The 27743-nt window shown below is 40.0% G+C and overlaps 1 protein-coding gene across 6 annotated transcripts in view; it reads left to right on the forward strand.

Moving 5' to 3' along the window:
• The window catches only part of camsap2 (calmodulin regulated spectrin associated protein family member 2), a 120338-nt gene that overhangs the window by 80655 nt on the left and 11940 nt on the right, over window positions 1-27743 (forward strand). For 3 of the 6 annotated variants that reach the window (XM_008115025.3, XM_008115028.3, XM_008115026.3), the window contains 7 exons: window positions 15364-15457; window positions 16036-16129; window positions 17887-17954; window positions 18839-18908; window positions 22367-24569; window positions 26232-26368; window positions 26884-26919. In XM_008115025.3, the coding sequence (XP_008113232.2) occupies window positions 15364-15457; window positions 16036-16129; window positions 17887-17954; window positions 18839-18908; window positions 22367-24569; window positions 26232-26368; window positions 26884-26919 (2702 nt within the window). The remainder of the gene's footprint in view (window positions 1-15363; window positions 15458-16035; window positions 16130-17886; window positions 17955-18838; window positions 18909-22366; window positions 24570-26231; window positions 26369-26883; window positions 26920-27743) is intronic. The other 3 variants (XM_008115027.3, XM_008115029.3, XM_008115031.3) reach the window with 1 other exon arrangement.

A 27743-nucleotide genomic window follows, 5' to 3' on the forward strand; every position in this document is an offset into this window, starting at 1 on the left:
ATTCACCACGATCCTAGTGGTGGTGGACCTTTTCACCAAGTTAGCCCATTTCATTCCCTGTGAAGGTCTTCCCACGGCCCAAGAGACTGCAGATTTATTCCTCCAACATGTTTTCAGACTACATGGATTGCCCAAGAGTTTGGTCACAGACCGTGGATCCCAATTCACCTCTCGTTTCTGGAAGGCACTACAAAAACTATTGGGCATAGACTCTCGTTTATCTTCAGCTCATCACCCCCAAACGGATGGGCAAACGGAGCGCACCAATGCCACTTTGGAACAGTACCTTCGCTGTTATGTAAACTACCAACAGGACAATTGGGCTTCTCTGTTACCACTGTCGGAGTTTGCCTACAACAATGGAGTCCAGGCTTCTACAAAAGAAACGCCGTTCTTTGCAAACTACGGCTTCCATCCACGTTTCTTTCCCCCTGTCATTGAAACTTCAGAAGTTCCCGCAGCAGAAGATTGGCTGCAGGAACTCACAGCGGTGCAACAACTTTTGCTCCAGCAACTGGAACAAGCCAAGGAGGACTATAAACGTCACGCGGACAAACATCGCCAGCCGGGCCCCGAAATCAAGGTAGGAGATCGGGTTTTTCTGTCCACTCGCTTTTTGCCCTCCCACCGCCCTTGCCGGAAGTTAGATGCCCGTTTCATTGGCCCCTATCCAGTGGTGGCGCAATTAAACCCCGTGACTTTCAAACTCCAACTTCCACGTTCAATGCGCATTCACCCAGTGTTTCACCGCTCCCTGCTCCTTCCGGCGGATGGTGTGCGGCCAGATGTAGACCGGCCGGCCCCCGTCCCTATTTTGGTGGATGGGGAGGACGAGTTCGAGGTTCAGGACATTTTAGATTCTCGCTTTCACCGCCGCCGCCTGCAATATCTCATTGACTGGGTGGGTTTTGGCCCTGAGGAACGCTCTTGGGAAGACGCCTCCACAGTCCATGCTCCTGATCTAACCCGTCGCTTTCATCAAACCTATCCCGCCAAGCCACGACCTCGCGCCTCGGGGAGAGAGTCCCAGTTTGGGAGGGGCCTTGAGGAGGGGGATAGTGTGATGACTCATGGGCCTTGTAGTCCTGCTCATGACATTGTAATGCCTGATGAAGAAGAAAACTTGGGTTTTTTACCTTCCCAGTCAGAACTGGAATCTTCTCAGCCAGATCTTTCCCAGGCAGATCTGGGAACCTTGCACCTGCAAGAAAGTTGTGTCCCAGAAGTATGTCAAACAAACCCTGAGCCTACATCTCCCGTGTTCTCTCGCCATGAGTTTTGTAAACAACAGAGGGGTTTGGAAGCAGCTTCGCGCAGGAGTGCGAGGATAGCAGCTAAGAATGTACCCAATTAAGTCTGCTTTTCGTGAGAATCTTTAAGGAGTCAGACATCTGGTCTCAGAGTTTAGCTTTCGTTTCTGGTTCCCAGAGAACTGCTTCGGCGGGAAAGTTAGACTCTATATAGGTGTTTTACCCGCGTAGTAACTTCGCGGAGTCAATTCGTCAGCCTCCGGAGTGAGTTGTGTCTGGACAGCGCGCTCCGATTCAAGCCTCGTTCCTGCTCAAGCCTTGCCTTGTTTCCAGCCTCCGCTCCTGTTTCCCAGCCTTTGTTTACCTACGGATCTTGCCTTGTTCCCAGGACTAACCCTTGCCTTGTTTCACGGATTTTACCAAGTTATTCCACGGACCTTGTTCTTGTTCCTCGTTACCTTGTTCCACGTTTCAAGCCTTGTTTCAAGTATCAAGTTATTTCCTAGCCTTGCTCAAGTTCATGGACTAAAGGACCTTGTCATCTCCCCTCACTTTGCCTGGCAAAGTGAGTGTTTCGGTTATTGGATTACAACTTTGGACCTTAATATTTCATATTGGACATTGTTTCTTTGGACTAATTTTGACCTTTCCTGAAAGGTCTGCTTCTGGACTAACTTTTACATTTGCTTTTACTAACTTTATATATTTCCTTAATAAAGATATTAGATAGAATCTGGCCTCTGCGTATGATTATTGGTGCTCTGTAGCCTGGGTCATGACATTAATCATGAAGAAATCCATTGGGTCACCTGTGGTGTGGCTGCAAGTTATATACTCCCTGTTCACAAAATTTGTGGTAGCCTTTCTTCGATTTGCTGGTGAGACCTTTAAAAATTTCATTGTGTTTATGTTTACATTGATTTTCATACTATTACATTTCTTACAAAGACATATAAGAAGATGCAGACATGCGTGCATTTTAATGATTGCATTGCTGTTACTTCCTCGGAGGTTTCATATTTGTGTGCTTGGGGAGACCACAGATACTTGTGCTTTAGTTTTCTTTATGAACATCATCAAGTGCCAATTGGCTTCTTTTTCATGCTGAGCATTTTGAATTTGAGTGTTTGTTTTCTGGGTGGTGGCTTCTTTCTGTCTTGTTTCCCAGTTTCGGTATTAATTTGGAGATGTGTTAAATGTTGCCTATTTTGGCAGGCAGATGTTTTCCCACCCTCAGTACAAAGGTAGCCCAATGTAGAGCACATTGCAGAAGTCCAGTTTTGGGGTTACCAGTGCATGCCCACTTATATCCTTCCTCCCATTAGGAATGGTTTTCTGGAATATTGCTACTTAGCCAAACAAGGGCAACAGGCCTGAACACACACACATTCAAAACCAGAAATAGACATCTTGTTCTGAACTTTTTCTTCCTCTCTTCTGTGTTCATTTCTTACAATTTCTGGGTACAGGGGTTGCCCTGTGTAAATCCGAGATATCTGGTGTCTACCAGCATTATAATATATGTAGTGTGCCAGGAAACCATTGCCTTTGGTCACAAGTTAACACATCAGCATCTTGAGCGTTGTCTTGGTCAGTTTATCCCATCTCATTTCTGGCATCGCACTACTTTCCAATAACTCTCTCTTTCATTCATACTGTTATCTACTCATTTAGCTTTATGCAACATCTTATTTCTTCTCTTTGTCCTTCAGTGACTATTGCTAAAACTGAACTTGTCACTCATCACTATATCCACAATGTGTGCATTACTGTGAGTATTCTGACACACAGTCTGACTATAAAGGTCTATTTCTAAACACCTCCATTTGAGGAAGAAGACTTAGGGTGCATCTACACCATAGAATTCACGCAGCTGTGGGATCATGGGAGCTTTACTATAGTTTAGTGAGTCACCGGCACTATTTGGCAGAGAAGGCTAAAGACCTTGTAAAACTACAACTTTCATGATTCCATAGCATTGTGCCATGGCAGTTAAAGTGATGTCAAACTACATGAAACCTACAAAATATTATACAGTAGAGTCTCACTTATCCAACATTCGCTTATCCAACGTTCTGGATTATCCAACGCATTTTTATAGTCAATGTTTTCAATACATCGTGATATTTTGGTGCTAAATTCATAAATACAGTAATTACTATGTAGCATTCCTGCATGTTGAACTACTTTTTCTGTCAAATTTGTTGTATAACATGATGTTTTGGTGCTTAATTTGTAAAATCATAACCTAATTTGATGTTTAATAGGCTTCTCCTTAATCTTTCCTTATTATCCAACATATTTGCTTATCCAACATTCTGCCGGCCCGTTTATGTTGGATAAATGAGACTGTACTGTACTACCAACTTGGTTCTCACATTTAGTTTCTAAGGTGCTACAAAAGCCCTATACCTCTGGAGTATAATACAAAATTCACAGAGGAGCAATACCTTTATTGACCATTCAAAATACACAAAATGTGTTTCAATTTACCTATTGATATTTTATAGATTTTGGTGTTTACTGCTGTATTCACAGCATGGCTGCACTTGGATAGGCCTTCTGGAGTATAGACTCCATGAAGAGAATCTTAACAGCAGGAAGAAAGGAGTTCTGATGGTTTTAATATGAAGAATGAATTTCAATACAGATATAAGGATGTGAAATGCTTCTATAGCTTAGGGGGATATTGATTATGCTCGGCTTCTTATGTTGTTCATCCAGACTGCTCCGATTGACTGTCACTGTTCTGGTTTTGTTTTGTTTAACTGCTTTTCCTCTAAGGAATGTACCACTTCTTAGCAGGCAGCTGGTTTACATCATATCTGCAGTATGTGCAGACTGCATAGCATATGATTTCTGCCTTTGGCATTTGTGCTTGGTGCAGTGAGCACCATCAGCACCCAGGGTAATATCTGTTTGATGATTGTGAGCTGTATTTGCTCATTCGTGGCATATGCCACCTTTCTGAACAGCAATCAAATATCAACTGCATCTTAAATGCACTACTCATTACCTCATTTAAAAAATACGGTTCCTAAACATTTCATTGAGGTTGAAAAATTGCTGCAGGAGAACAAACTGGTTTGGCTGTACTCATTTATTTAGTGCAAAGCCAAAGTAGTAGATAGATCAGTGGTTCTTAATGAGGGGTCTGTGGAAAGATTTCAGGGAGCCTATGAGCTTAAATTGAAGGAAAAAACTTATTTATTTTGTCTGACCTCTTAACTAAAATGTAGCATTTCTGTCACTTATGAATGTATGATTTATTTCATAGCATGTTACATTTGTTGCTTATCTTGAAAAACTGCTTACACCAGGCCTGGGCAAACCTGGGCCCTCCAAGTGTTTTGTTCATGAAACTTTATTGTTCAGCATACAACGAAGCCACTCAAAAATAGGCTGCCCGAAAAACCGGGACTTTAAAAGTATGTTTTCTAATTCTCAAGGGAATTAGCAAGGAATATTTTTTCCTTTTCCCCTTTCTTCATTTTCTGAAAACACTATAGATCTAGTTTGTTGGCAGAGAGGAGATGGATTGCCAGATGAACTAAAGGACAGGAAAAGGTTGTACAGAGTAAGGAATTTCAGCAGTTTTGCTCACATGACATTCCCCCTTTCTGCACAACTATTAAAGGGAGAAAAGGCCTGTCACTTATTTCACCTGACAAGCATTCCCTATTTTTCTCTGCTGGTGCTCATTGTTGTTTTAGTTCCCTTTCTAGTTTACTAGAGAAAACCCAAGTATGGCTTATTTATAACCCCCCCCCCCACACACACACACACACACACACTGCATTATTTCTCTCCTGGAGCTCAGCAACTTTAGCACGGCCAGCCTCCACTTGAGAGTTTATTCCTTCCAAATACCCTCCAGTAAACAATGTCCTGCAGCATCATTTCAATTGCAAATCGTTTTTAAAAAAACAACAACAGAAAGTTTGCCTTGCAAATCAATTGTCTGAGTGAAAAAGGGCAGAGGACAGTTTCAGATCTTCATTTCCTGTTGAACTGCAGCTCCCAACACTCCTTCCAACATAGACAGTGATGATGGATGTCGGAAGTTGTAGTTCAACACTATTATTGTGCCTACCTTTCAACAGTGCTTGTGTTTTTTGGGGTAAACCTTGCCCTGTTTCAAGTCCCAGCTTTTGTTCGAGACCCCGAACCAAAGCCTCCTGAAATCGGGGGGTTTGCAATCGGGCCCCAGAATCCGGACCATTATGGAAGGGCTTCCTCTCCTTCCTGCTGTTGTTCTTACCTGGTGGCACCTGCTGTTGCTCCTCTGGAGTAAGGCATTCAGCTGCAGGTAGGCTCCGGGCTTGCCTGCACATCTTGCCAGCTGCCACACACACCCTGTCACACTCTGAGAGTGTGTGTGGTGGGGCCTGCAAGCAGGCCCGGAGTTCTCCTGCAAATGGTGAGCTCCGGGTCTCCTCGCAGGCCCCACCACACATACGCCAGTTACCAAACATGCCCTCAACACTCTTGGAAAGTGTGTTTATGTGTGGCAAGGCTTACAAGCAGGCCCGGATCTCGCCAGCAGCCTAGCTCCAAGCTTGCCTACATACAGGCAAGGAGACAATTCGGCTCCTTGCCTCCAGGCTTTTGTGTCAGAAGGGAGCTTCCTGTTTTGTACTTCTGGATAAACTGGAGACACAAAAGAAACAGTAAAATGGTAGGGACGAATTTCAAACACATGTCTAGTGCTTACTGTATGTTTCTAACTCTGCAGCCTTTTCCCATTCCCAGACTCTCCACTTGCAACTTAAATATCTCTCACACTTTCAAAGTGAAAACTGGAGAAGGCTCTGTACATAGTTGTATATAAAAGGAAATTCCAACAGTTGTTGCTTGTCACACAACCAGATAACAAATGACACCTGTTGAAAACCCTTCTTCTAGACAACCATTAAAGATACAAAGAGCCCTCGACCAATTTCACTCTAGCAACTCCAGCTAATATATTTTGGGCAGTCTTATGTTAATCTGGGAATTTGGGACACAAAAAGACTAAAGAAATAACCTTCTCTGCTGAAGTTCATTTTAAGGGAGAATTTTGTTTTCTTGCTACCGTAACCAGATTTCTTTCTATGCATTACCACTTCTTTGTGGTATGGAATAATTTAGCAGTTTTCCTCATCTTAGGATTTTCCAGATATCTTTGATAATATAACCTTGTTGGATGGGGTATTCCAAAGATTGCAGTACAAATCATTTAGAGGATAATATGTTGGGAAAAGTGGACTATGAAAAGGCATGGTGGAGGCAGTGTGAATCAGTGCATTGCCAGTGAAGTTGTATTTGTGCGATATCACTTCCATTTCTTATATAGAATATGTGCGTGGAATATTGTGGGAGAGACTAAAACAAGGAAACTGCTATGTTTTTGTGAAATGTAGGGTGTCTGAAGCAATTTGGGGACAACAAATTGCCTGGAAAAAAATTTAAGTTGTTAGAGGGGTCAAGGGCTTTGAGGGTAACTTAGGGGGCTGGACAGGCCTGCCCATATCCGAGTGACCCACAGAATTACCTGGTAACTGCAAAGTAACACAAACTTACATGTCGCTGTTACTTATGCTGGGGGAAGAGGAGTCCGCAGTATGATATTCCTTTCATTAAGGTCAACCAAAATAACTCAGAATCATGAACAAGATACCATATTCCCAAATGTTGCTCTTTCTCTGGCAAAAAAAAAAAAATCTCATACAAGTACATAGAAATATTTTTTTTAAAAAAATCTCCATGGTACCTTTTTCAATGAGCAAAGTTAAAAAAACTATTTGGACATAAATTAGTAAACAAAAGTGAGAACTGTGCAAGACTTAGTTGCCTGGTGAGTCTGGAATCAGCAACTGGCATCCAAGTAAGAATCTGTGTCCAAGGTGGGTTTCTGACAGCACAAGAAAGAGTTTATAAGCATCTAGGTCATTTTATTGTAGGCTTTTCTGAGTGGAATGGTAAACGTTTCTTCAAATACACTTTCTTAAAAGTGTACTTTGTGACCAACCAAAACAGACATAGCCCAGCAACACAACCAGAGAGGGGGTTTTTTTGTGTCAGAGAAATGGCAACTTGCTTCTGGTGTGAAAGAATTGGCCGTCTGCAAGGACATTGCTCAGGAGATGCCCGGATGTTTGATGTTTTACCATTCTTGTGGGAGGTTTCTCTCATGTCCCCGCATGGGGAGCTGGAGCTGACAGAAGGAGCTCACCCGCGCTCTCCCCGGATTCGAATCGCCCACCTGTTGGTCAGCAATCCTGCCGGCACAAAGGTTTAACCCATTGTGCACCCGGGGGGTCCTACTAGAGAGGTGAAATGTTGGGAATGTGGAAGTATGACTTGAGTTTATCCCTTCAGTTCTTATCCCTTCATAGTCATGAATCTCTGTACGTATTTTTGTGCTTGCTATCCACAGTCTCTTGGTATGACTCTAACCTATGTCACAGGGCAGGTGAATTTGAAATAGGGACTGTGTGTGTGCTGCCTTCTGTTCATTAGACAAAACATGGTATATAAGTAAAACAAATAAATACGCATAACTAAATTTCATTCCCCCCACCCACACCACCTTGATATGTCTGGACCTGCAAACAAGGGCTGTCAAACACCTGGAAGAGCATAATGCTATCCTCTGTTTTTGCTTGTTTTTGCAACTTTAGTTCATTCTTTAAGCAGGTCTGCACACAGTTTTTAATTAGATTTATATATTCACGTGTGTAAATTCTTCTGATATTTGCAGTTTTTTTATTACACACTGTGAAGTAGGTCATGTTTAGCCATTGAGATTTAATTGCTTTCAAAGGGAATCAGTAAAGAAGAAACTGGATCATTTTCTAACTGCTTCTGTGTGACATATTGTCCTACTTAAGGCTGTTCTAGGAGTTCTCTGACAAATTCATGGCTGGTCAAAGGATCATCCATGTGACTAAGCCCTGAAGAATAGTCTGACCTCCTCTATCTGCTATGTATCTTCTAAAATATTCATGTTGAAGGAGCTCCAGTCTGAATGCACTTTTCTCAAAAGTCGGTCAGCCAGAATTCAGCTGCAGTCAGGTACAATAACGCATGCCTCACTTACTGTGAGATAAGACCACTGGTATATGTTCTTAAAAGCAGTTCATCTAGTTAAATATATATAGCTCCTGCTACAGCTGCTTTCACACTAGGCTTGGGTCAACAAAACAGTATTTGTCTTTTGAAAAATAAAACTGATTTATGGCAGCCCAATCAAATATGTTTGTTTGCAGAAGGAAATTTCACATTTTTGGCATGCTTCCCATGTTTCTCTTTCAAATACATGTCTCTTCAGATAGTCCTCCTGGTTCTATTTAATAGGCAGTGAAAAATCTGTTGGCACCTCGAGACATGCATCTATATCTGACAGTACAAATATAGGAGCCAAACTCAGAAACACTTTAAATATGTGCAGGAGGGTAACCATGTTAGTCTGTTGCAGCAAAGCAAGAAAGCATTTTGCAGCAATTTAGAGATTTATCAAGTTTTATTATAGCATAAGCATTCGTGAACTACATGGCATGTAGTCCACAAAAGCTTATGCTGCTTGTGGTTAGGGATTCATGAACGTTATAGAAGAAGAAGCACTTTGACAACCCACATCCATTCTCTCTAGATACACATTATACAGGTTGAGTATCTTTGATATGTTAAAGGTGGGGTCCAAATCTAAACATAAAATGCATATATATTTCATATACACCTTATATACACAGCCTGGAGATAATTTAAACAATATTTTAATTAATTTTGTGCATGAAGCAAATTTTAGATTTTGGGCTATTTCAGAATTCCAGATAAGAGATACTCAACCTATACTTCTAAAGTTGCCTTTCTGCTACCTTCAGATATTTATGCCTCTTCATACTTTTAAGGCTTCCTAGATTAACATGAAAAGAAGACTAGGTCTAATGGGAGAAAAAGTATCAGTAGTAATTTCATTCTGTTTTGTCTCCAGGACCACTTGAATGCCCCGTGTTCCTTGATTGCCCTCACTGGTCGAGGATGATGGAGGTTTCACTATTTGCAGTAGTTATTTGTTAATCTACTCTTAGGCAAAAGTCTCTAAAAAGCTTGAATTTAATTAAACAACAGTTAAACCAATCATATATGGAATAAAAGGAGTTAGGAGTTTTCTACCTGGTTTTTGGAGGATTTCTGCTTCTGGGCCTTGCTAGGTTTAGGGATTGCCTTCCATAAACAGGTTGATGCCATATATCCACGTTGCATGTGCACTCATTCAATGGCAATTGCAAGATGGAAGAGGGGAGATTGCTCTGCATGTGTAACTTCTACCTGGAGTATACAACCCTAATTGTTAAGGGTTCAACCTCTTGGAAGGAGAGATAGTTTGCACAAAGCAGGTTCCTCTCTTCAGGCTCTTCACCAAAAGGCAGAGTTGGGAGGACAGAGGTGGTCCAGTTTTCCCACTCCATAGTAAAGGTAAAGGTTTCCCCTGATGTTAAGTCCAGTCGTGTCCGACTATGGGGATTGGTGCTCATCTCCATTTCTAAGCCGAAGAGCTGGCGTTGTCCATAGACATCTCCAGGTCATGTGGCCGGCATGACTGCATGGAACGCCCTTACCTTCCCGCCGGAGCGGTACCTATTGATCTACTCACATTTGCATGTTTTCGAACTGCTAGGTTGGCAGAAGCTGGAGCTAACAGCGGGCGCTCAGTCCGCTCCCTGGATTTGAACCTGGGACCTTTTGGTCTGCAAGTTCAGCAGCTCAGCGCTTTAACACACTGTGCTACCAGAGGCTCCATAAAATGGCCAAATAAAAAAATCATCTGAACACACATGGACCAGGAGAAAGCCTACTCTGATTTATCTTTATAGCGAGATCTGTGTGGAAGAAGTCAATCCTTCAAGTTACACAGGCGTGAAGCCATTCAGAGCTCAAAGGTTTAAAAATGAGATGCTCTGATTGTACTCAGAAGCAAAGCAGTAGCCAGGTAACTGCTTCAGAACTGATGTGGCAGATTCTCTTCAGATAGCCCTGGTCTGTTATCATTTTGGTAAGTTTTATACCAGCTGAGGTTTTCAGACTTGACTGTGTACAACACATGGCTGAACTATCTAACCTTGTTTAGGTTAGATAGACTCACCTGAAGATAGGTGCTCTGTTACCATGAAAGCCATCTGGACATCCAGTGATGGCAGTGTAGATTCAGATAATCCTGTTCAAAGCAGATAATGTGGATTATCTGCTTTGATAGATTATATGGCAGTATAGAAGGGGCCTAAGAAAACCCCAAATTGGCCTGATCTTTTTGGACAGAGTATCAGAAATGTGGTCCTTGGTTGCAGGTGCTCTTCTGTTTTTTTCACTACCCTTGAGTCCCTATTCCCATCATTAAATTTGCTGTATTAGTGCATGTAGGAGAGCAAATTTAATGATGGGAATAGGGACTCAAGGGTAGTGAATAAAAAATTAAATTTGCTGTATTAGTGCATGTAGGGGAGCCTCCGGTGGCCTAGGGGATAAAAGCCTTGTGACTTGAAGGTTGGGTTGCTGACCTGAAGGCTGCCAGGTTCGAATCCCACCCGGGAAGAGCGCGGATGAGCTCCCTCTATCAGGTCCAGCTCCATGCGGGGACATGAGAGAAGCCTCCCAACAAGGATGGTAAAAACATCAAAACATCCGGGCATCCCCTGGGCAACATCCTTGCAGATGGCCAATTCTCTCCAGAAGCAACTCCGGTTGCTCCTGACACTAAAAAAAAGTGTATGTAGGAATGGGAGGTATATCCCTTTTAGACAAGGGACTATGTACCTTTCTTACAGGTAGATTTGAGCCCCCAGGGGCCACCTAAAAGTGGAATTCTTGTAAATGGGGTACATGAGAACTATATTCTTTGCTTGAAAGGGGAAATGGCTTTATATTTTCTAACATTACAGCTGGGTGTCGTGGTCAGCTCTGGCAGCTGCAGACCAACAGCTTTCAACAGCATGCGCAGCAGAGTGTAATTGCTGCTGAAGAACCCTTAGCAGTAGCCACCACCTCCCAGCATGAGGAGCAAATAGAAGCCAGCACATCAGGGCAGGCTGCTGAAGAGTTAACTGCTCCTTTTCATGTACAGTTTTGAGAGAGCAAACTCAATTACACAGGTTTGTCAGGTTATCTTAGAAACAGGTAATCCACAAGCAACACCTGTGGCCTTAGCATAAAAGACACTCAAGTTTGCAGTCTAGTTGCTGGAGGCAATGTCTTGCTGGATGGTGTTATTGAGAACTTGTGTGATTGACTTTGTGAACCCTGGACCAGAGTTGGACTTAAGTACTTTGTATTCTGTTTTGCAATTAGTTATACTGTTACTTACTGACTTGTTTGACCTCAGACAGTGGACACTGACTACTGGCATTCAGATTGTGGATGTAGCCGTTGATTCAAGAACTCTGTGTTTGAGTGCGAACAAGGCACATCATGACACTGAGTCTCCGAAAGTTGATTGAACGTGTTTCATGGGGAATGAAGTACTACCCAGGAAAGGCTGAACTGAACATTGCTCGAGTTATTTGGCCATTATATAGTATTTTACAGACTCAGGCAGTTTAAGCACTTCCATGGTCTCACAGGAAATGTGATTAGAAGATGTCAAGTCTCCTATTAACTTCACTTAAGCTAAGGACAAAATAAAGTCCAGTGGCACACTGTAGCATAAATGCCAGGGGATACCTCCTCAGTTCCAAGCATCTCCCTCTGAAAACAACCAGCCGGATAGGATCACATTGCACCCAATAATATTTGCCAAGATCTTGGATCACATTGCACCCAATGATATTTACCAAGAGTCTGCATAGAAGCCTTGAACATGGTGCAGTGCTTAATCTATTATATGAAAAAATAAAATGATCACTGTAGATTTTACTACCTTTATTCCATTAATGTGACCACGCGTATGTGTGTGTTGATATTACAGTAGAGCCTGCTTCACTGAGTTAAACAGGCGGGCCTAATCTTGGATAACTGAATTTGATGGACAATAGGGGGGCTATTATCCAAGCAACCATTCACATAAGTAAGGTGCAAAGTACAGTCCTATGGAAGTTGCTGAATTGCTACTCTCAGCAATGCTAGTCAGTATATGTGAATGGTTGCTCTATTAAAAGAAAGTGGGGTAAAGAAAAAATGAAGGTCAAACTCCCTTTCCAAAGTGGAACAAGAAGTCTTAAGCTTGCCACCTAGTGTTAACGTTGTTCTGAAATATGGTAAATCTATTATGTATGAATAATACTTACTATGCATAAGTAATGAAGCAGAGGATGGAAGAGAAAAACACCATGGCCAGGACTGAAACGTCTGTGAAACTACTTCTGTGAGCCTGAAGGTGCTTTAAACTTGTTTTTCTCCAATAGAATTCAAATCTCACATTACAACTCATTTTTAAAACTGAACATAATTTCAAAAGCAGTATGACATGTGATGTGAGGGGTTTGTGGTTGTAATAACACATATACCAAATAGTGCATTACACTGGATGGATATAGATCTCTAATGTGAACCGTGGTGGGGATCCTGCCTTCTATTACATGCAACAGTTCTGTGTAATGTTTCTTTAGCCCTTTATTTAGCCATTTATTGCTGTTGCGCTGAATACCAATGCCAGTGTTTTCCGCCTTCCAGTACTATTTGCAGCTTGTATTTGATCACTATGACAACATGAAGCTTATTCTCAGCTGTGGGCAGACAATGACGGTATTCAGATGATCATATCTTAGCTTAATAACTTTTGGACTACAATATGTGTTCCCTTCACTGTTTTTCCTATACATGAAGTCCCTTACCTATCCCTTTTGTGCAATATGTGATTAGCCAGGAGGTCTTCATCCAACCATAGTTTCCTGTTTCATTTGTACTGGGAACTATAGTTTCCAAATGTGGATATGTTTAATTAAAAACTTCTGTAGTGAAATCAAGCATATTACAAAGGAAGGGACAAAGAAGCAGAATGCATTTACATGAGCAGCTTAGCTTATTATACCCAAGATCATATTCATTAAGAACCAGGTCAACAACTTATACATTTGATGCTGAGTCTATCAATCCATGGTGCAGTTGTTATATTTCTAAAACAAATAACCTGGATCTGGCCTGTGTGTATTAATACTTCCAAATGTTAGAATACTTTTAATAAGTTATCACATTTAGTTTTTATGTATTCAGAATGGTTTTGCAGGTTTAAAACAAATGTCAACTGCAACAAGCATATTAAAGGGATGTCCAAAGAAGACAAAGACAGCTGTTGTTGACAAGATACACTTACTTCCCTTTCTCTTCCCATTATTCCTGCTAAAGAGGCTGTCCATAGTACTAAATTATAATTGTAGAAAGTTGAGATGAGTTGTGTATGCAGAGCCATAGGTGAGAGTGTGTTTCTCTGAATATACATCACCCAGGTGCGGTCTGCCTCTTGACATTTCTGATAACTTGAGGAGTCTTGAGCTTATATCTTAAAAGAAGCTTAGAAAGATAAAATGGTAAAACGTTGGGGAACAGTTTCACAGTTATGCTTCATAGTGTTTTCTGTGTATGTCTGCAGAAGGTTACTGGAACCTGAAAATAAATGCTTTAATTTTTCCTTTATTGCCATCTTGTGGTGAGATAGAGGTGTCAAATCCAATGTATCTGTTTTATGAATGGGAGTTGATAGAATCAGATGTTGTTCTTGTATTTCAGCCAGTACCCTCAGACATTATATTCAACCTCCAAATGGAACTCATAAGCCCTAAATACTGATTTAAAGTGTAGAGTCTTTGTAGTTCTAAAATGAGAAACAGGGTCTGAATTTAAATGCTGTGTCTCTTCTACCTATGGCCTCCTGTTATGAGCAGTCAGGCCCTGGATTCAGTCTCCCAACTCTGTCTCTGAACTCAATGTCAACACCTACTCTTACTTACTCTCAGTGCTTATTCTGTTGTGGCTGGACTTCAGCAGATGTACCTTAGGCTTCAGGAAATCAAATGGAGGCAGTTGTACTTTCTGTCTGTGATACTCAAGAATGTGAAGAAGCTGCATTAAAGTAGCTTCATCCTTACCTATGACTATAGGGTTATTATCAAAATACTTGCAGGCAGCAATAAGTGTTTCTCTTTTTAGCTTCTTTTTATCCTTTTATTCTATATATCCTCTAAAATACTACAAATGACTCTTAGTTAAGAATAGGGCTGAGACAACAGGAAGTGAGAGAAATCTACCCTTCTGAAGGGAAATTCACTCCTGAAAGAGTTATCATGGATGAAAAGTGACTCAGCTGAAGCTTTATCACCAATCCTCGTTTCCACAACAAGCAATTTTTTTCAAAATCCAATTATCACAGAAACCCTTCCCTGTGTAATTCAAAGCGAGAGAGAGAGAGCGTTGGAGTTACACTTAAAAATGTACCTGTTCCAACTTGCATACAAATTCAACTTAAAAACAAACCTACAGAACCTACCATATATACTCGAGTATAAGTCAACCTTTTCAACCCTTATTAGGGCTGAAAAAGCCCCCCTTGGCTTATACTCGAGTGAGGGTCCTGGCCGGCTTATATTCGGGTTGGCCTATACTCAACTATATAGGTAATTGAGTTGGACAGTCTTATCTTATTAAAGTCTTATTATCTTAAACTACAGCTTTATGTAAATATTCAAAAGCATTTAACCTACTGATGCCTCAATTAGTGTAATTTTATTGGTATCTATTTTTATTTTTGAAACTTACCAGTAACTGCTGTATTTCCCACCCTCATCTTATACACAAGTCAATAAGGTTTCCCAGTTTTTTGTGGTAAAATTAGGTGCCTCCACTTATATTCAGGTTGGCTTATACTTGAGTATACACAGAATCTTGTTCATAACTTGGGGAGTACCTGTATTCCTTTCAGACTTGTTTTCAGCACTGCTGAGGTTCTGGCCAGTGGGAAAAGTCCCCCTTTGCTGTAAACCATACCTTGATGTGTTTTCTGAAACATAATTTGGATCTTGTGATAGGTGTCTGTTTGCTGTGATAGTTGTTGTATCAATCTGACTTGTTCTCAGATTAAGTAGAGCAAACGTTTCTATATAAGCTGCAATGTAATCCTAACAATACTTTTGTCCTTTTTTTACAGAACAATTATTTGGTGTTCATGGCAGAACTCTTCTGGTGGTTTGAAGTAGTGAAACCTTCATTTGTGCAACCTCGAGTTGTAGTTCATCCCCAAGGTATTTATTTAGGGGCTTCATTTTATGCTAATAGGATGATATTAAAATACTGTAGCTTTATCTCAGTGTATTACTTCCTGGGCAGCTATAATTATTTTTTTTATGTGGAACATCTTGTGGACTGCTAAAGAGAAGAAATCTGAAAAGAGAAGGAATCAGAAAACAGGATAAAGCAGTCACAGTGATAACATAAAGCATACAAAAGACTTTCTTAAATGCCTGAGAAAATAAAAAAAAATCTTCTACTTGGCACTCAAAAGAGTCTAGATGGGTGGGGAGGATATGTCACAGACTGGTTTCACAGCTGAAAAAGCTGTGCCACTGAAAATGCCTTCTCCCTTCTAGTCACCATATCTAGCTACCTTATCTGCCCAGGGACTTAATAGATAAAGGAGGTAAAAAATATTCTTCAGATCATACCTGGAAGAATATTGGTAGCCAATGCAAAATTGTACAATGAGTGTAGTATTTTCAAACAGCCATGTTTCTATGACTGTTCTGGTTGCTGAAGGCTTGCATGTGGCTTGGGTTTAATTTATTTTCCCACAATTTATATATTATAAACATTTTTGTTTTAGCTGAACCCACAAAACAAGCATCTTCCCTTTCTGATGCAAATGCCAATAGAAGACACTATCCTGATGTTTCACGTGATTCTGAGCTGACAGCAAGGTAAATTAATTTCTGTGTATGTATTTATCATGCAAGTTGTAGCTAAGAAAGCAATTAGTATGTGTTTGCTTTCGTTTTCTCTCCTTAACTGACAAATTTGATATTCTTTCATGCGAGGACATAAGAAAAGCCTCCCACAGACTGGTAACACATTCGGGCGTCCCCTGGGCAACATCTCTGTAGGTGGCCGGTTCTCTCACACCAGAAGCAATTTGTAGTATATTCTCAATTTGCTTCTGACACATTATTTGTGTCATTATTTTATTTTATATATTTTCTACCTGATATTTTTGCAGTTGCCATTTTCATTTTATAGAATTAGTTTTACATAAAGCTTTTAAAAGGGCCCCTTCAACACACCCTGCTTTCAAAGCGTTGGAGGACAAGATCACATTAAAAAGTATATGCTAACAAGAATTGAATAGGTTGGAGAGCTAGCCTCACCTACCTAAAGCTCTGGGCCCTTTGATGGGGAGTCTGAAAGGTAAGTCAACTTTAGACTTACAGAATCTGCTTCATTTTTCAATAAAAGGTAAATATCTACCAGAACCACACCCAGATGGCAATTACGTGTTGAACCTAATTAGCCATATGGTGAGACAATTTGCATATATTCATGTTGGCTTCAGGATTCAAAGTACTAAATTTTAACTTGAGATTTCTTACCCTATTGGAAGTTAGACATATGCTAATCTTCTGCAAATAATTCAGACAGGTCCTTTATCCCAGGATCTGATCCCAGGTCTTCTGCTTTAGACTAGATTTTATGAGTCCACACTGCCAGATAATCTGGGATAAACAGAAAACCAGGGGTCAGATCCAAGGATATAGGACCTATCTGGAAGGGCCCTCAGAGATCTATCAATAAATCTCCACCCATCTTCTGCCCTCCCCAATTTAATTAGAAAGGCATTGAAATATAGGTTAACTGGAATGCCTTCTTCCAAGTCAATAGTCTTTTAAACAAGAGTGAAGGGATTTTGTCTACAATAGAAAGACCATTCATAACATGATTCTGTTTGGTCCCATTTCATCACTAAGTCAACAAATAGATTTAGTCGTGGAATTATTGAAGCTTTGCAGAATCAAATATCTTGTTTAAGTATCTGTCACTCTATTCAGTTGGGAAGTCAATTAGTCTTTATACATCATCGGAGTAAAGAAGACACTCATAACATTTGTCTGGGATGCATCCACCATGCATTTCTAACAGAACCCTTTAACCTATTTAAAAGCCCAGCAAGCATTGTGAGAATCAAAAGAACTTTGTTTCCCCCCATGATTTCTTTTCTTTACATAAACTATGCACTTAGCTGACCCTAACCCTGCTATCCCCAAATATATACAGCAAGTGCTTTGCAGCTAGAAACAAGGCATGCTTTCAAAATAGAAATCAGAACTTTAAACCATTGCATGATGAACAGTCATGGTTTTTTAACCTTTACATTTTCATGGTATATGTAGGTGATAAGTTAAGGAAGTATGATATCTTCATGCAAATAATAGCTCCTCTCATAGTTCCGAGACAAACTACTTACAGTTATGAAATGTTATTCAATTGAATGGCTTCCCTGAGGGCAAAAATAATTGTATTGCAGTATTAATACAGAATTACTAAATGCCTTTTCACAAGATACAGTTCCATTAACATTAAAATACTGGATTTGAAATCTTGAAAATTATTTTAACTGCACCAACCAAGTCATCTGATGATGTTTTCACAGAAGTGTTCAAGTCTGCACTTTGTTGTTTTTCAGCATGGAGGGTCCATCCCATCAGATTCTTCCTAGCCATGGACACCAACAGCCTTATTCCTCTGCTGCAGGTATGAGTGTAAAGGAGAAACATTGGAAGTTTGGCATATTGAAATCTGGCTGTAGCCAGGGGTATCTCTTGTGCTTTCTATGGAAGGAGTTTTCTCTCTCTCACACACACACACCCCAAATCATGATCTTTTTATGGAGTCCTAAATTACTTTAATATGGTGCTAGACATGGCTTGACAAATAGCCAGTTTTGTTATTCTAAGGAGCCCGATCCCTTTTCTGTCTCCCGCCCATGAATCATGCATCAACTCGTTGAGTTAGGTAGTGCTGAAGGTAGTAACTAGCCAAGCATAAGCCAGCAAGCTTTGTATAAGCAATTATTGGAACTTGGTTCTCCCAACTAGAACATAACACTATTCACTGGAGGACACTGTAGTTGATTGGGGATGAGGAATAAGTTAATGATAATTACTGTTATTTGCATGTATATCCCTTTTCTCTCTGAAAGGAGATTCAAAGTGGCTACCAAAGGATACTTTTCTAGTGAAATAGGAAACACCTACCCACTTGAAATTTAAAAGCCTTTTCCTTGATAGAAATGATATGATGAACTCTTTCTTTTGCAATACACAGCAAGATCTCTAGCTATGGATATTATTTTAGAATATTGTGTGCACAAATGTTAAATCCCCACAAATATGACTGGTAGAAGAATGGTTGCTGTTCTAACTTTATTTCATGGCAGCGATCATCTATTTTTGCTTTATCAAAATGTTATCTAAGTAAAACTGTTCTTTTTGTAGGAAATGTAGCCAAATAGCTACATCCTACATGCGTCCACCTTAGTTGAAAAAAGCGAGCTAATTCCTTTGGTTTAAATGATTAGAGGGAAAAAAGAAAGAAATACTGATTATTACCTTTCATCCTGTGTTGATTTCTGATAGGCAGCATTAGAAGATCTTCATCAATGTCTTATATGGATGGATACGTAGGAACATGGCCCAAGGAAAAAAGGTAAGCCACTTGTCAGTTCAGGCTGTGTTACCTTAAAATAGGCATGCATCACTTAATATTACTCTGTGTTGCAAGAGGATTGTATCATAATATGAATATCTTGAAAATTCACATGCAACATGCATGGGATAACTAGAGCTTGTCAAAATTACTTTTGTATACTAGAAGAACATTTTATTGATTAGCCCTTAGGCCATATCAAAGTACCAAGCCAAACAAATAAACTCTGGTTTCTCTTCAGATTGTATAAATCTTTCGCCTTTTACTTTTGTATACTAGAACTACTGGGGTTTGCCAGACAACATGGAGGAGAAGCACAACACAGAGATTTCAGGCTTGTAAAACTCTTTCAGACAAAAAGAATTTCTAGAGTGAAAAGAATCTTTGTGTTTAAATGTCAGTCAATTTTATGTCCATTTTAATTTTAATTTTTGTTAAAAATGCTCCCTACACCCTAGAGGAAAGCAGTTTGCCACATTTTCAGTTACCCTAGACTGTTTTAGGTCTAGGATTGATTTTACTGGGATGGGTAAAAAGACAATGCTGTAGGGGCGTGCTATATGTGAGAGTGCTGTGAATTATTATTTTTTGGTCAGAGACCAGTATCCAATAATAATAATAATAATAATAATAATAATAATAATAATAATAATAATAATAAATCCAGCATATATATTTTGTTTGCTGTGTCATACTATGACTTTGTGGCAATAAAATAATAATAATGGTAACAATTTTATTCTTATACCCCGCCACCACTTCCCCAAAGGGACTCAGGATTGCTTACATATGGGACAAAATGCCCACAACACAAAAATACAAAACATCCATTAAAGCACAACACAATTAAAATAAGAACATAGTAAAAAAAAAATAACAATCCAGATAAAAACACAATTAAAATAAAACATAACAATATAAAACAGCAGAGTTGGGACTCAATCAAAACCATGTTCAGCAAAACCAATAACCAGTAGTACAATGGGTGTGACCACACTGTAAAGAGGCCAGGCATGGGATAGTGCAAGCAGCGTACCATAGGACGGGGATATGGGATGAAGCGCAGATAACAAAATATTATCAGAGAACCTAGGGACTGGGCATTTATAACTAGGGACTAGACATTCTCAAATACTAGCTGAAACATCCAGGTTTTCAAATCCCTACGAAAGGAGGACAGTGTGGGGGCTTGCCTAAACTCCCTTGGAAGGGTGTTTCAAAGTCGGGAGGCTACCTCCGAGAAGGCCCTCTTCCTCGTCCCAACCAACCATGCTTGTGATGGTGATGGGAGTGAGAGAAGGGCCTCACTGGAGGATCTTAGGGCCCACACCAGTTCGTAGGGAGATTTTGTGTGTGTGTGTGTGTGTGTATGTGTCAGGAGCAACCTGAGTTGCTTCTGGAGTGAGAGAATTGGCCGTCTATGAGGACGTTGCCCAGGGGATGCCTGGATGTTTTGATGTTTTACCATCCTTGTGGGAGGCTTCTCTCATGTCCCTGCATGGAGCTGGAGCTGATAGAGGGAGCTCATCCGCGCTCTCCCTGGATGGGATTCGAACCTGGCAGCCTTCAGGTCAGCAACCCAACCCAACAAATAAGTCACAAGGCTTTTATCCCCTAGGCCACCGGAGGCTCCTCGTAGGGAGATATGTGGTCCTTGGGACCACGTAGGGAGATATGTGGTCCCAAAGATAGGCAGGACCCATTTAGGGCTTTATTGGTCATAACCTGCACTTTGAATTGGGACCAGAAACTTATCGGCAGCCAGTGGAGCTGTTTTAATAGGGGTGCCGTTTTTCTTTCCTGGAAACTTGCCATAGACTAGTAGTCAATAGCTTTTGAACCAGAACTGATTCTGAGGCTGTCACTTTGAGTATGGCATGTTGAGGACCATTTTTACCAAAAGGTAAAGTAAAGGTTTCCCCTGACATTAAGTCCAGTCGTGACTGACTCTGGGGGTTGGTGCTCATCTCCATTTCTAAGCCGAAGAGCCGGCATTGTCCGTAGACACCTCCAAGGTCATGTGGCCAGCATGACTGCATGGAGCGCTTTTACCTTCCCGCCGGAGTGGTACCTATTGATCTACTCACATTTGCATGTTTTTGAACTGTTAGGTTGGCAGGAGCTGGGACTAACAGCGGGCGCTCATTCCGCTCCCGGGATTTGAACCTGGGACCTTTCGGTCTGCAAGTTCAGCAGCTCAGCGGTTTAACACACTGTGCCACCAGGGGCCCCCTATTTATTTATTTTTTTACAAACTACATTTAGATGTGCACACACATATACACATGTACATGCATGGACACCCACAAAAGGCTTCTTTTCCTTTTTATGGAGTACAGCCTTTCTGCAGAATCCACTGCAATCACTGCAGGTTCTTGCTAACAGATTTGTGTAATGGCTTTTACTGTTGCCAAACTTTATGTGACCCCCATTTGGGGTCAGGACCCACTGTTTAAGAAGCTCTGGTTTACAGTACCTATTTTATGCATGATTGCATGAAAATCCAGAATTTATTTATGTACTCCTATCATGTAGGTAAGCATCACCATTACGCTTGAATAATCTGATTTGTAGATGTGATGGTCAGATGCATGAAGGTTCTCTATCATTTGAAGCTGTGCCCTTGTGGACAAATCTTCCTGCTTGTTTGTTTACATGCTCTTTTTAACAGTTTCCCAGAGAGAACAGGAAAAAGTTATTACCAAAATACCTGCAAATGTCACAAGAAGTGGGGGCCTATTATTTGTTTTGGATTCTGCTTGTAATATAGTCAGTTGACAAGTCTAAACAGTTAGATTATCATTTGTACAGATTTGAGGTATTTGCTAAGTCTGAGTCCAGTGGTTTATGGAGCCTTTTCCGCAACCTTTTTTTTTTTGCATCAGGGAAGTTTATCTTATTAACAACCAATGGACATTCAGGAACTCTTAGGAAAGAAGGTAAATGTGTTTGCCTATTCCGAGCAAGAACAAAAAATGATGATTGCCTGTCTCTTTGCTCTCAATAACATCAAAAAGAGGCTAAGTAGAAACTTTTTAAAGATACACTGAAACCTCAAATGGATAAAAAATGAATCAAATCTAATTTTTTACTAACTGGATAATAGTATTCATACCATTTAGATAGGATTGACACTTTATTGCTGGTTTTTTCCTATGTTTTAGCATAGTGGTTCTCAACCTGTGGGTCCCTAGATGTTTTGGCCTTCAACTCCCAGAAATCCTAACAGCTGGTAAACTGGTTGGGATTTCTGGGAGTTGTGAGCCAAAGCATCTGGGGACCCACAGGTTGAGAACCACTGCCTTAGCACATGTTAGCACTTTGTCACTAGAATATGAAGCCGTCATTTATGCTATAACAGGAAATGTTGGGTATTAATTATAATTTATTTTAATTTTTCAATTGGGAATTGATTTAAAGGTTTTCTCAGTTTTTGTTTTGTTTTCATTCCCTTTTAGATCTTCAGTGCATGGAGTTTCATTTGACATTTCCTTTGATAAAGAGGACAGCATGCATATTAGAACTCCAAAAAGAGGCATTACTAGATCTCTCAGCAATGAAGGTCTTGAGCAAAATGCGAACCGTATGCCAAGACATATTAGAAAGAACATCTCATTCAAGCCTGTGAATGGTGAGGAAGAAAGTGACGATATTGAAGAAGAAAAGGATGTTGAATTTTACAGTCATCTAGAGGACAATAGCAATCAGAGGAATGCTAACCAAATTAATCCATACTGCCTGCCAAATGGAGCACTGCAAAATAGGTTGGTCACTGATGAATTTGGCAATCAGATTGAGACACCAAGCATTGAGCAGGCATTGCAAATTATCCATGATAATGAAAAATCTTCCGGTGTTACTCAGCCAGAACAAATTACGAATGGATTTTTCCTTCACAATGCAGAGATGAGCATCCTAAACTCAAATCTAAAATCCAATCAGACTAGTCCTGACATCATTGCAGATACTAAAGGTGCCCTTAGTCCTGTGACTGACAATACAGAAGTGGATACTGGAATCCATGTCCCCTCAGACATTCCAGAGACTATGGATGAGGATTCAACTTTGAGGGATTATACCGTCAGTTTGGACTCAGATATGGAGGAGTCATCTCGATTTCTGCATGAATATGATGGCAGAGGCAGCAACCACAAGGAGTTACTGAGTCCTTGTCCAAGCTCGGTCAGTGCCAAATCACAAGCGGGTAGCAGCGCATCCTCAAGTTCAGGAATAAAAATGACCAGCTTTGCAGAACAGAAATTTAAGAAGCTGAATCATACAGATAGTAGAAGTAGCGGTAGCAGTTCTCAGAAAACAACCCCGGAGGGCTCTGAGCTGAACATTCCTCACATGGTTTCGTGGGCTCAAATACCGGAGGAATCCCCTGTCCCTCAGAGCAGAGATACAACACAGTTGCTGGCCTCTGAAATGGTGCAATTGAAGATGAAGCTGGAAGAGAAGAGACGAGCCATTGAAGCACAGAAAAAGAAAGTTGAGGCTGCGTTCACGAAGCAGAGGCAAAAAATGGGAAGGACAGCATTCCTTAGCATCGTGAAAAAGAAAAGTGATACGATTTCCCCATTCAGAGAAGAAGCAGCTGGAGCAGAGGATGAGAAAGTGTTTACTGACAGCACTAAGTTGAAAGAAAAAGAAACCCCAAAACCTGGTGAACATCTAAACAAGATGGCAGAGATGATCAAAACAAGCAGCGAAAAGCCTCATGTTAAATGGCTAAAGTCTCCCAATACCACAGTGGATACAGAAAAGCAATGTCATCTGGTAAGTCCATCAGAAGACAATTTAAATGAAGGAGACTTTTTGGAGTATACAAAATCTATTGAGAAGCTCAATTCATCTCTGAACTTCCTTCAGCAAGAAATGCAGCGCCTATCACTTCAGCAAGAGATGCTCATGCAGATGCGGGAACAACAGGCCTGGGTTATTTCACCCCCTCAGCCTTCCCCTCAGAAACAAATTAGGGAGCTCAAGCCATCATTGAAATTTACTGGATCATCTGCACCCATTGCCCCATTTTCTGTGGAATCCCCTCGACCTTCCCACCAATCCCCACAGGCATCTTCTAGGAAGAATTCAACTCTCCCTGTTAAAATGCAAAGGACTCCAAGGCCAAATGAACTGAAATTAACCCCTTTGAATCGCACTTTGACTGCACCACGATCAGTGGACAGCCTTCCTCGTCTGAGAAGATTTTCTCCAAGTCAGGCATCCATTCAGACTAGATCATTTGTTTATTTTGGAGATGATGGTGAACGTAACCTGTCAAAGGAGGTCAAAAGTACAACAGAAGAAGCTCCTGGCAAAGAAGACACAGCTAAAGGAGAAGGTGGAGAAAAAGCAACTGAAGAGCTTGATGAGCAAAAACCAGAGCAGCAGCAGCTCCTCAAGCCCCTGGAATCTACAGTCTCAGAAGTTCTCTCCCAACCCATTACGGAAATTGTCCGCCTTACTCCCAGTGAAGAGCTGCTGGATCCATCATCATTGCTAGTGCCTCCACCTAAAACAGTTAACCTCATAGAGGTTTCCCTTACAGATTTGAAGCCGCCTGAAAAATCAGAAGAGATCGTGGAGAAATCAGAGGGCGAGAGTGACAAAGAACAGTTGGAAGACGACCAAAAATTGTGCTGTGGGTTCTTTTTTAAGGTGAGTGAAGAAGTGCATCACAAGAACAAAACAGCTAGAATGAGGTTAGACATCTCTGAAAAACATGGTTACACTCTGGTCACTGCTAAAGTCTCAATGGTAGTATTCCACCCCACCTGCCCCCCAATAAATGTTATGTATTTGGAGCATTGAGCAAAGGAAGAAATATGTGGGAGATTGGTGGTTTAAATATTTGGAATTCGGTTTTTACAGTTTCTGGATTATAATGTTATTGACTGATGTTGTCCTTCAGATTATGATCTCAGTCTAGAAATCAGTGTTTCCTAAACTCTGGTCTTGAGATTTTGACTTCAGCTCCCAGGATCCTTGATCATTGGTCAGCTGAATTTCTGGTTTCTGGGAATTGATGTCTAAAACTCTTGGAGCACTAAAGTTAGCAAATCATTTGTTCTAGATACTTTTCTAAGTGCCTATTCCCTCATCACTCTCAGCAATACAGTGTATGCCTCTGGTTTGGCAATATAGAACTGGACCTAATATTGGGGCCCCTTCCACACAGCTGAATAAAAACCCACATTTTTTGCTTTGAACTGGAATATATGGCAGTGTGGACTCAGATAACCCAGTTCAGAGCAGATATTGTGGGATTTTCTGCCTTCATATTATGGGTTATATGGCTGTGTAGAAGGGCTCTGGGCAATATAAGTTCCTCTGCAAAATAGAATTATAGTAACTTTACTCTGTTATATGAGGAATGGTTTTAAAAGATTGTAGTTTGGTGTAGGATTCTGTTTACTTAGGGAATCTCTTGATCCTGCACATAATCTAATGCAGCAGGTTACTAGAAATGAACAATATAATTTGAAAAAATAGACTTATTTTTCACTCTACAGATTTAGATAAGTTCTTTTGAAACTTTATGTTGATCTCACGCCTTCTTAGTGACTGCACAATGAGTTACAAATGTTAATCTTCATTTATTTAATTATCATGTGCAAAGACAAATAATTCCAGCATTTTTCCCACTCTTATGAGAGTATGAAGTTTTCTGCAGATTTTTTTATCAATATTTGTTGAGATTTTGGGGAAAATTCATTTTGTGAAAAAATACATGTGGTTGTACTAAGCAAAAAAACTGGAAGAAAGGTTTCTTTTTTATGCACCTAACCAATATACTAAAATAATATATTAAAACCAATACTACTTACAATATTAATATTATATTCATATAATATTTCAAAGTCAGTATTAAAATATTTTTAATCATTTAAAACAAAATGCTTTGCATATAAAACATGTTTTTCCCATACTTTATAATTTATGCAAAGAAAACAATATATTTGATAATTTTCTGTAAATTATATAATTTGCAATATATACTAATCATGGTTTTAGAGGGAACGGTGTTTTCTAGCCAAAAAGAATCTTTTTACATAGAAACATATTATGAAAAATACTACTTTCCAGATAAAATCTTTTCTTTCCTCCACAAAAATACGCTTTTGTGCAGAACAACTTGGTGTATTTTTTTGCATTAAAAAACCACAGCTATCCCCCATTTTCTCATTGGTAGTGTTTTGTATTGGGATACCTTTTCCACCTAGGAAATGAATATTACAACAGTTGTTCACATAGCCTACTATAAATGGTCTGCTAATAATGATAAAATATCACTTGCTCTTTCCTCAATGTTGCAACCAGGATGATCAAAAACCTGAAAATGATATGGCAGTGAAACGGGCCGCATTGTTGGAGAAGCGATTGAGAAGAGAAAGAGAAACCTTACTTCGAAAGCAGCAGTTGGAAGCAGAGTTAGAAACTAAGAAAGAAGAAACAAAGTAAGATCAATCGCTGGTGGTAGTCTTTCTGACAAATAGCTGATTTGGATTCTGTCTGTTATTTTAACAGTTACACCATAAAAGTGATGTGTGTCATAAAACAGTTTTTTCTCCTGAAAACCATTTCTGTTTCTGTTTTCAGAAGAAACTTGGCTAGTGTCAATATTTTGAGTAGTTCTCAAAGACAACATTCATCATGCCCTTAGGAACAAAAATGAAACAAGATCAGCTTCTGATTCATTTAAACTTGACACATTTCTATCAGTAGGGTAGTAGTAACCTTCAGATAAACACTGGAGAAGTCCAGTTTCCATATGCACAGCAGGTGTGATTTTTAGCTGAAATGTGTCTGATAATTGGTCCTAGAAGTAACTACGGTAGGTATTTACTTCTGGTTTTCATTTTTATAAAACCAATTTCCAGAATTTGGGAATTGGGTATGCGATACTGCCTTTCTGAGTTGTGTTTGGAGGCATTGGGATACATTTCTCACCCAGAAAAATGTTATTTTTTAGATGGAGAGGCTTTCAGGATGTTGGGAGCACAGAAGGGTGGGTAGAATTGCATGTGACACACAGACTGCATTTTCCCCTTCCCATCACTAAATAAAAACCAGATTCACATATAACAGAAAAGCATGGATTTTCTGTACATGTACAAACTATGCTTTGAACAATGTACTCTTCTTGCACATGCCGGAGTCGGATTTTGGAAGCATCTCAATATGAGAAACTGTGACTTGTTTAACCTATGGCTAATAAATAAGCCAAGATCTGAAGTCACATTAGATATGAAGGCTTGATGTTAAAATTCTTCAAATAATTATTAACATTCCATAGGTACAGTAGAGTCTCACTTATCCAACATAAATGGGCCGGCATTTATAAGTGAAAATGTTGGATAATAAGGAGAGATTAAGGAAAAGCCTATTAAACATTAAATCACATTATGATTTTACAAATTAAGCACCAAAACATGTTTTACAACAAATCAACAGAGAAAGTAGTTCAATACACAGTAACGTAATGTAGTAATTATTGTATTTATGAATTTAGCACCAAAACATCGCAATATATTGAAAACATTGACTACTAACAGGCCGACTGCGTTGGATAATACAGAACGTTGGATAAGTGGAGGGTGGATAAGCGAGACTCTACTGTATATATAATAAAACTAATATAGCACTATGTAACAAAATTTGAAAAAAAAATATATTCCTGGCTTGAAAGTGTTATTTCCTGTTTAATTGTGCAGTACGTCTTTCAAAGTAGTTGTTATACTCCAGGAACTTCGTTTTTGTGGCTGCCACAAATTGTGTTGAACTGTTTGAGACTTGAGGAGATATTCATTGAAAAACTAAAGCAAAATGTTC

This window comes from Anolis carolinensis, chromosome 4, assembly GCF_035594765.1.
Source record: "Anolis carolinensis isolate JA03-04 chromosome 4, rAnoCar3.1.pri, whole genome shotgun sequence".
NCBI lineage: Eukaryota > Metazoa > Chordata > Lepidosauria > Squamata > Dactyloidae > Anolis > Anolis carolinensis.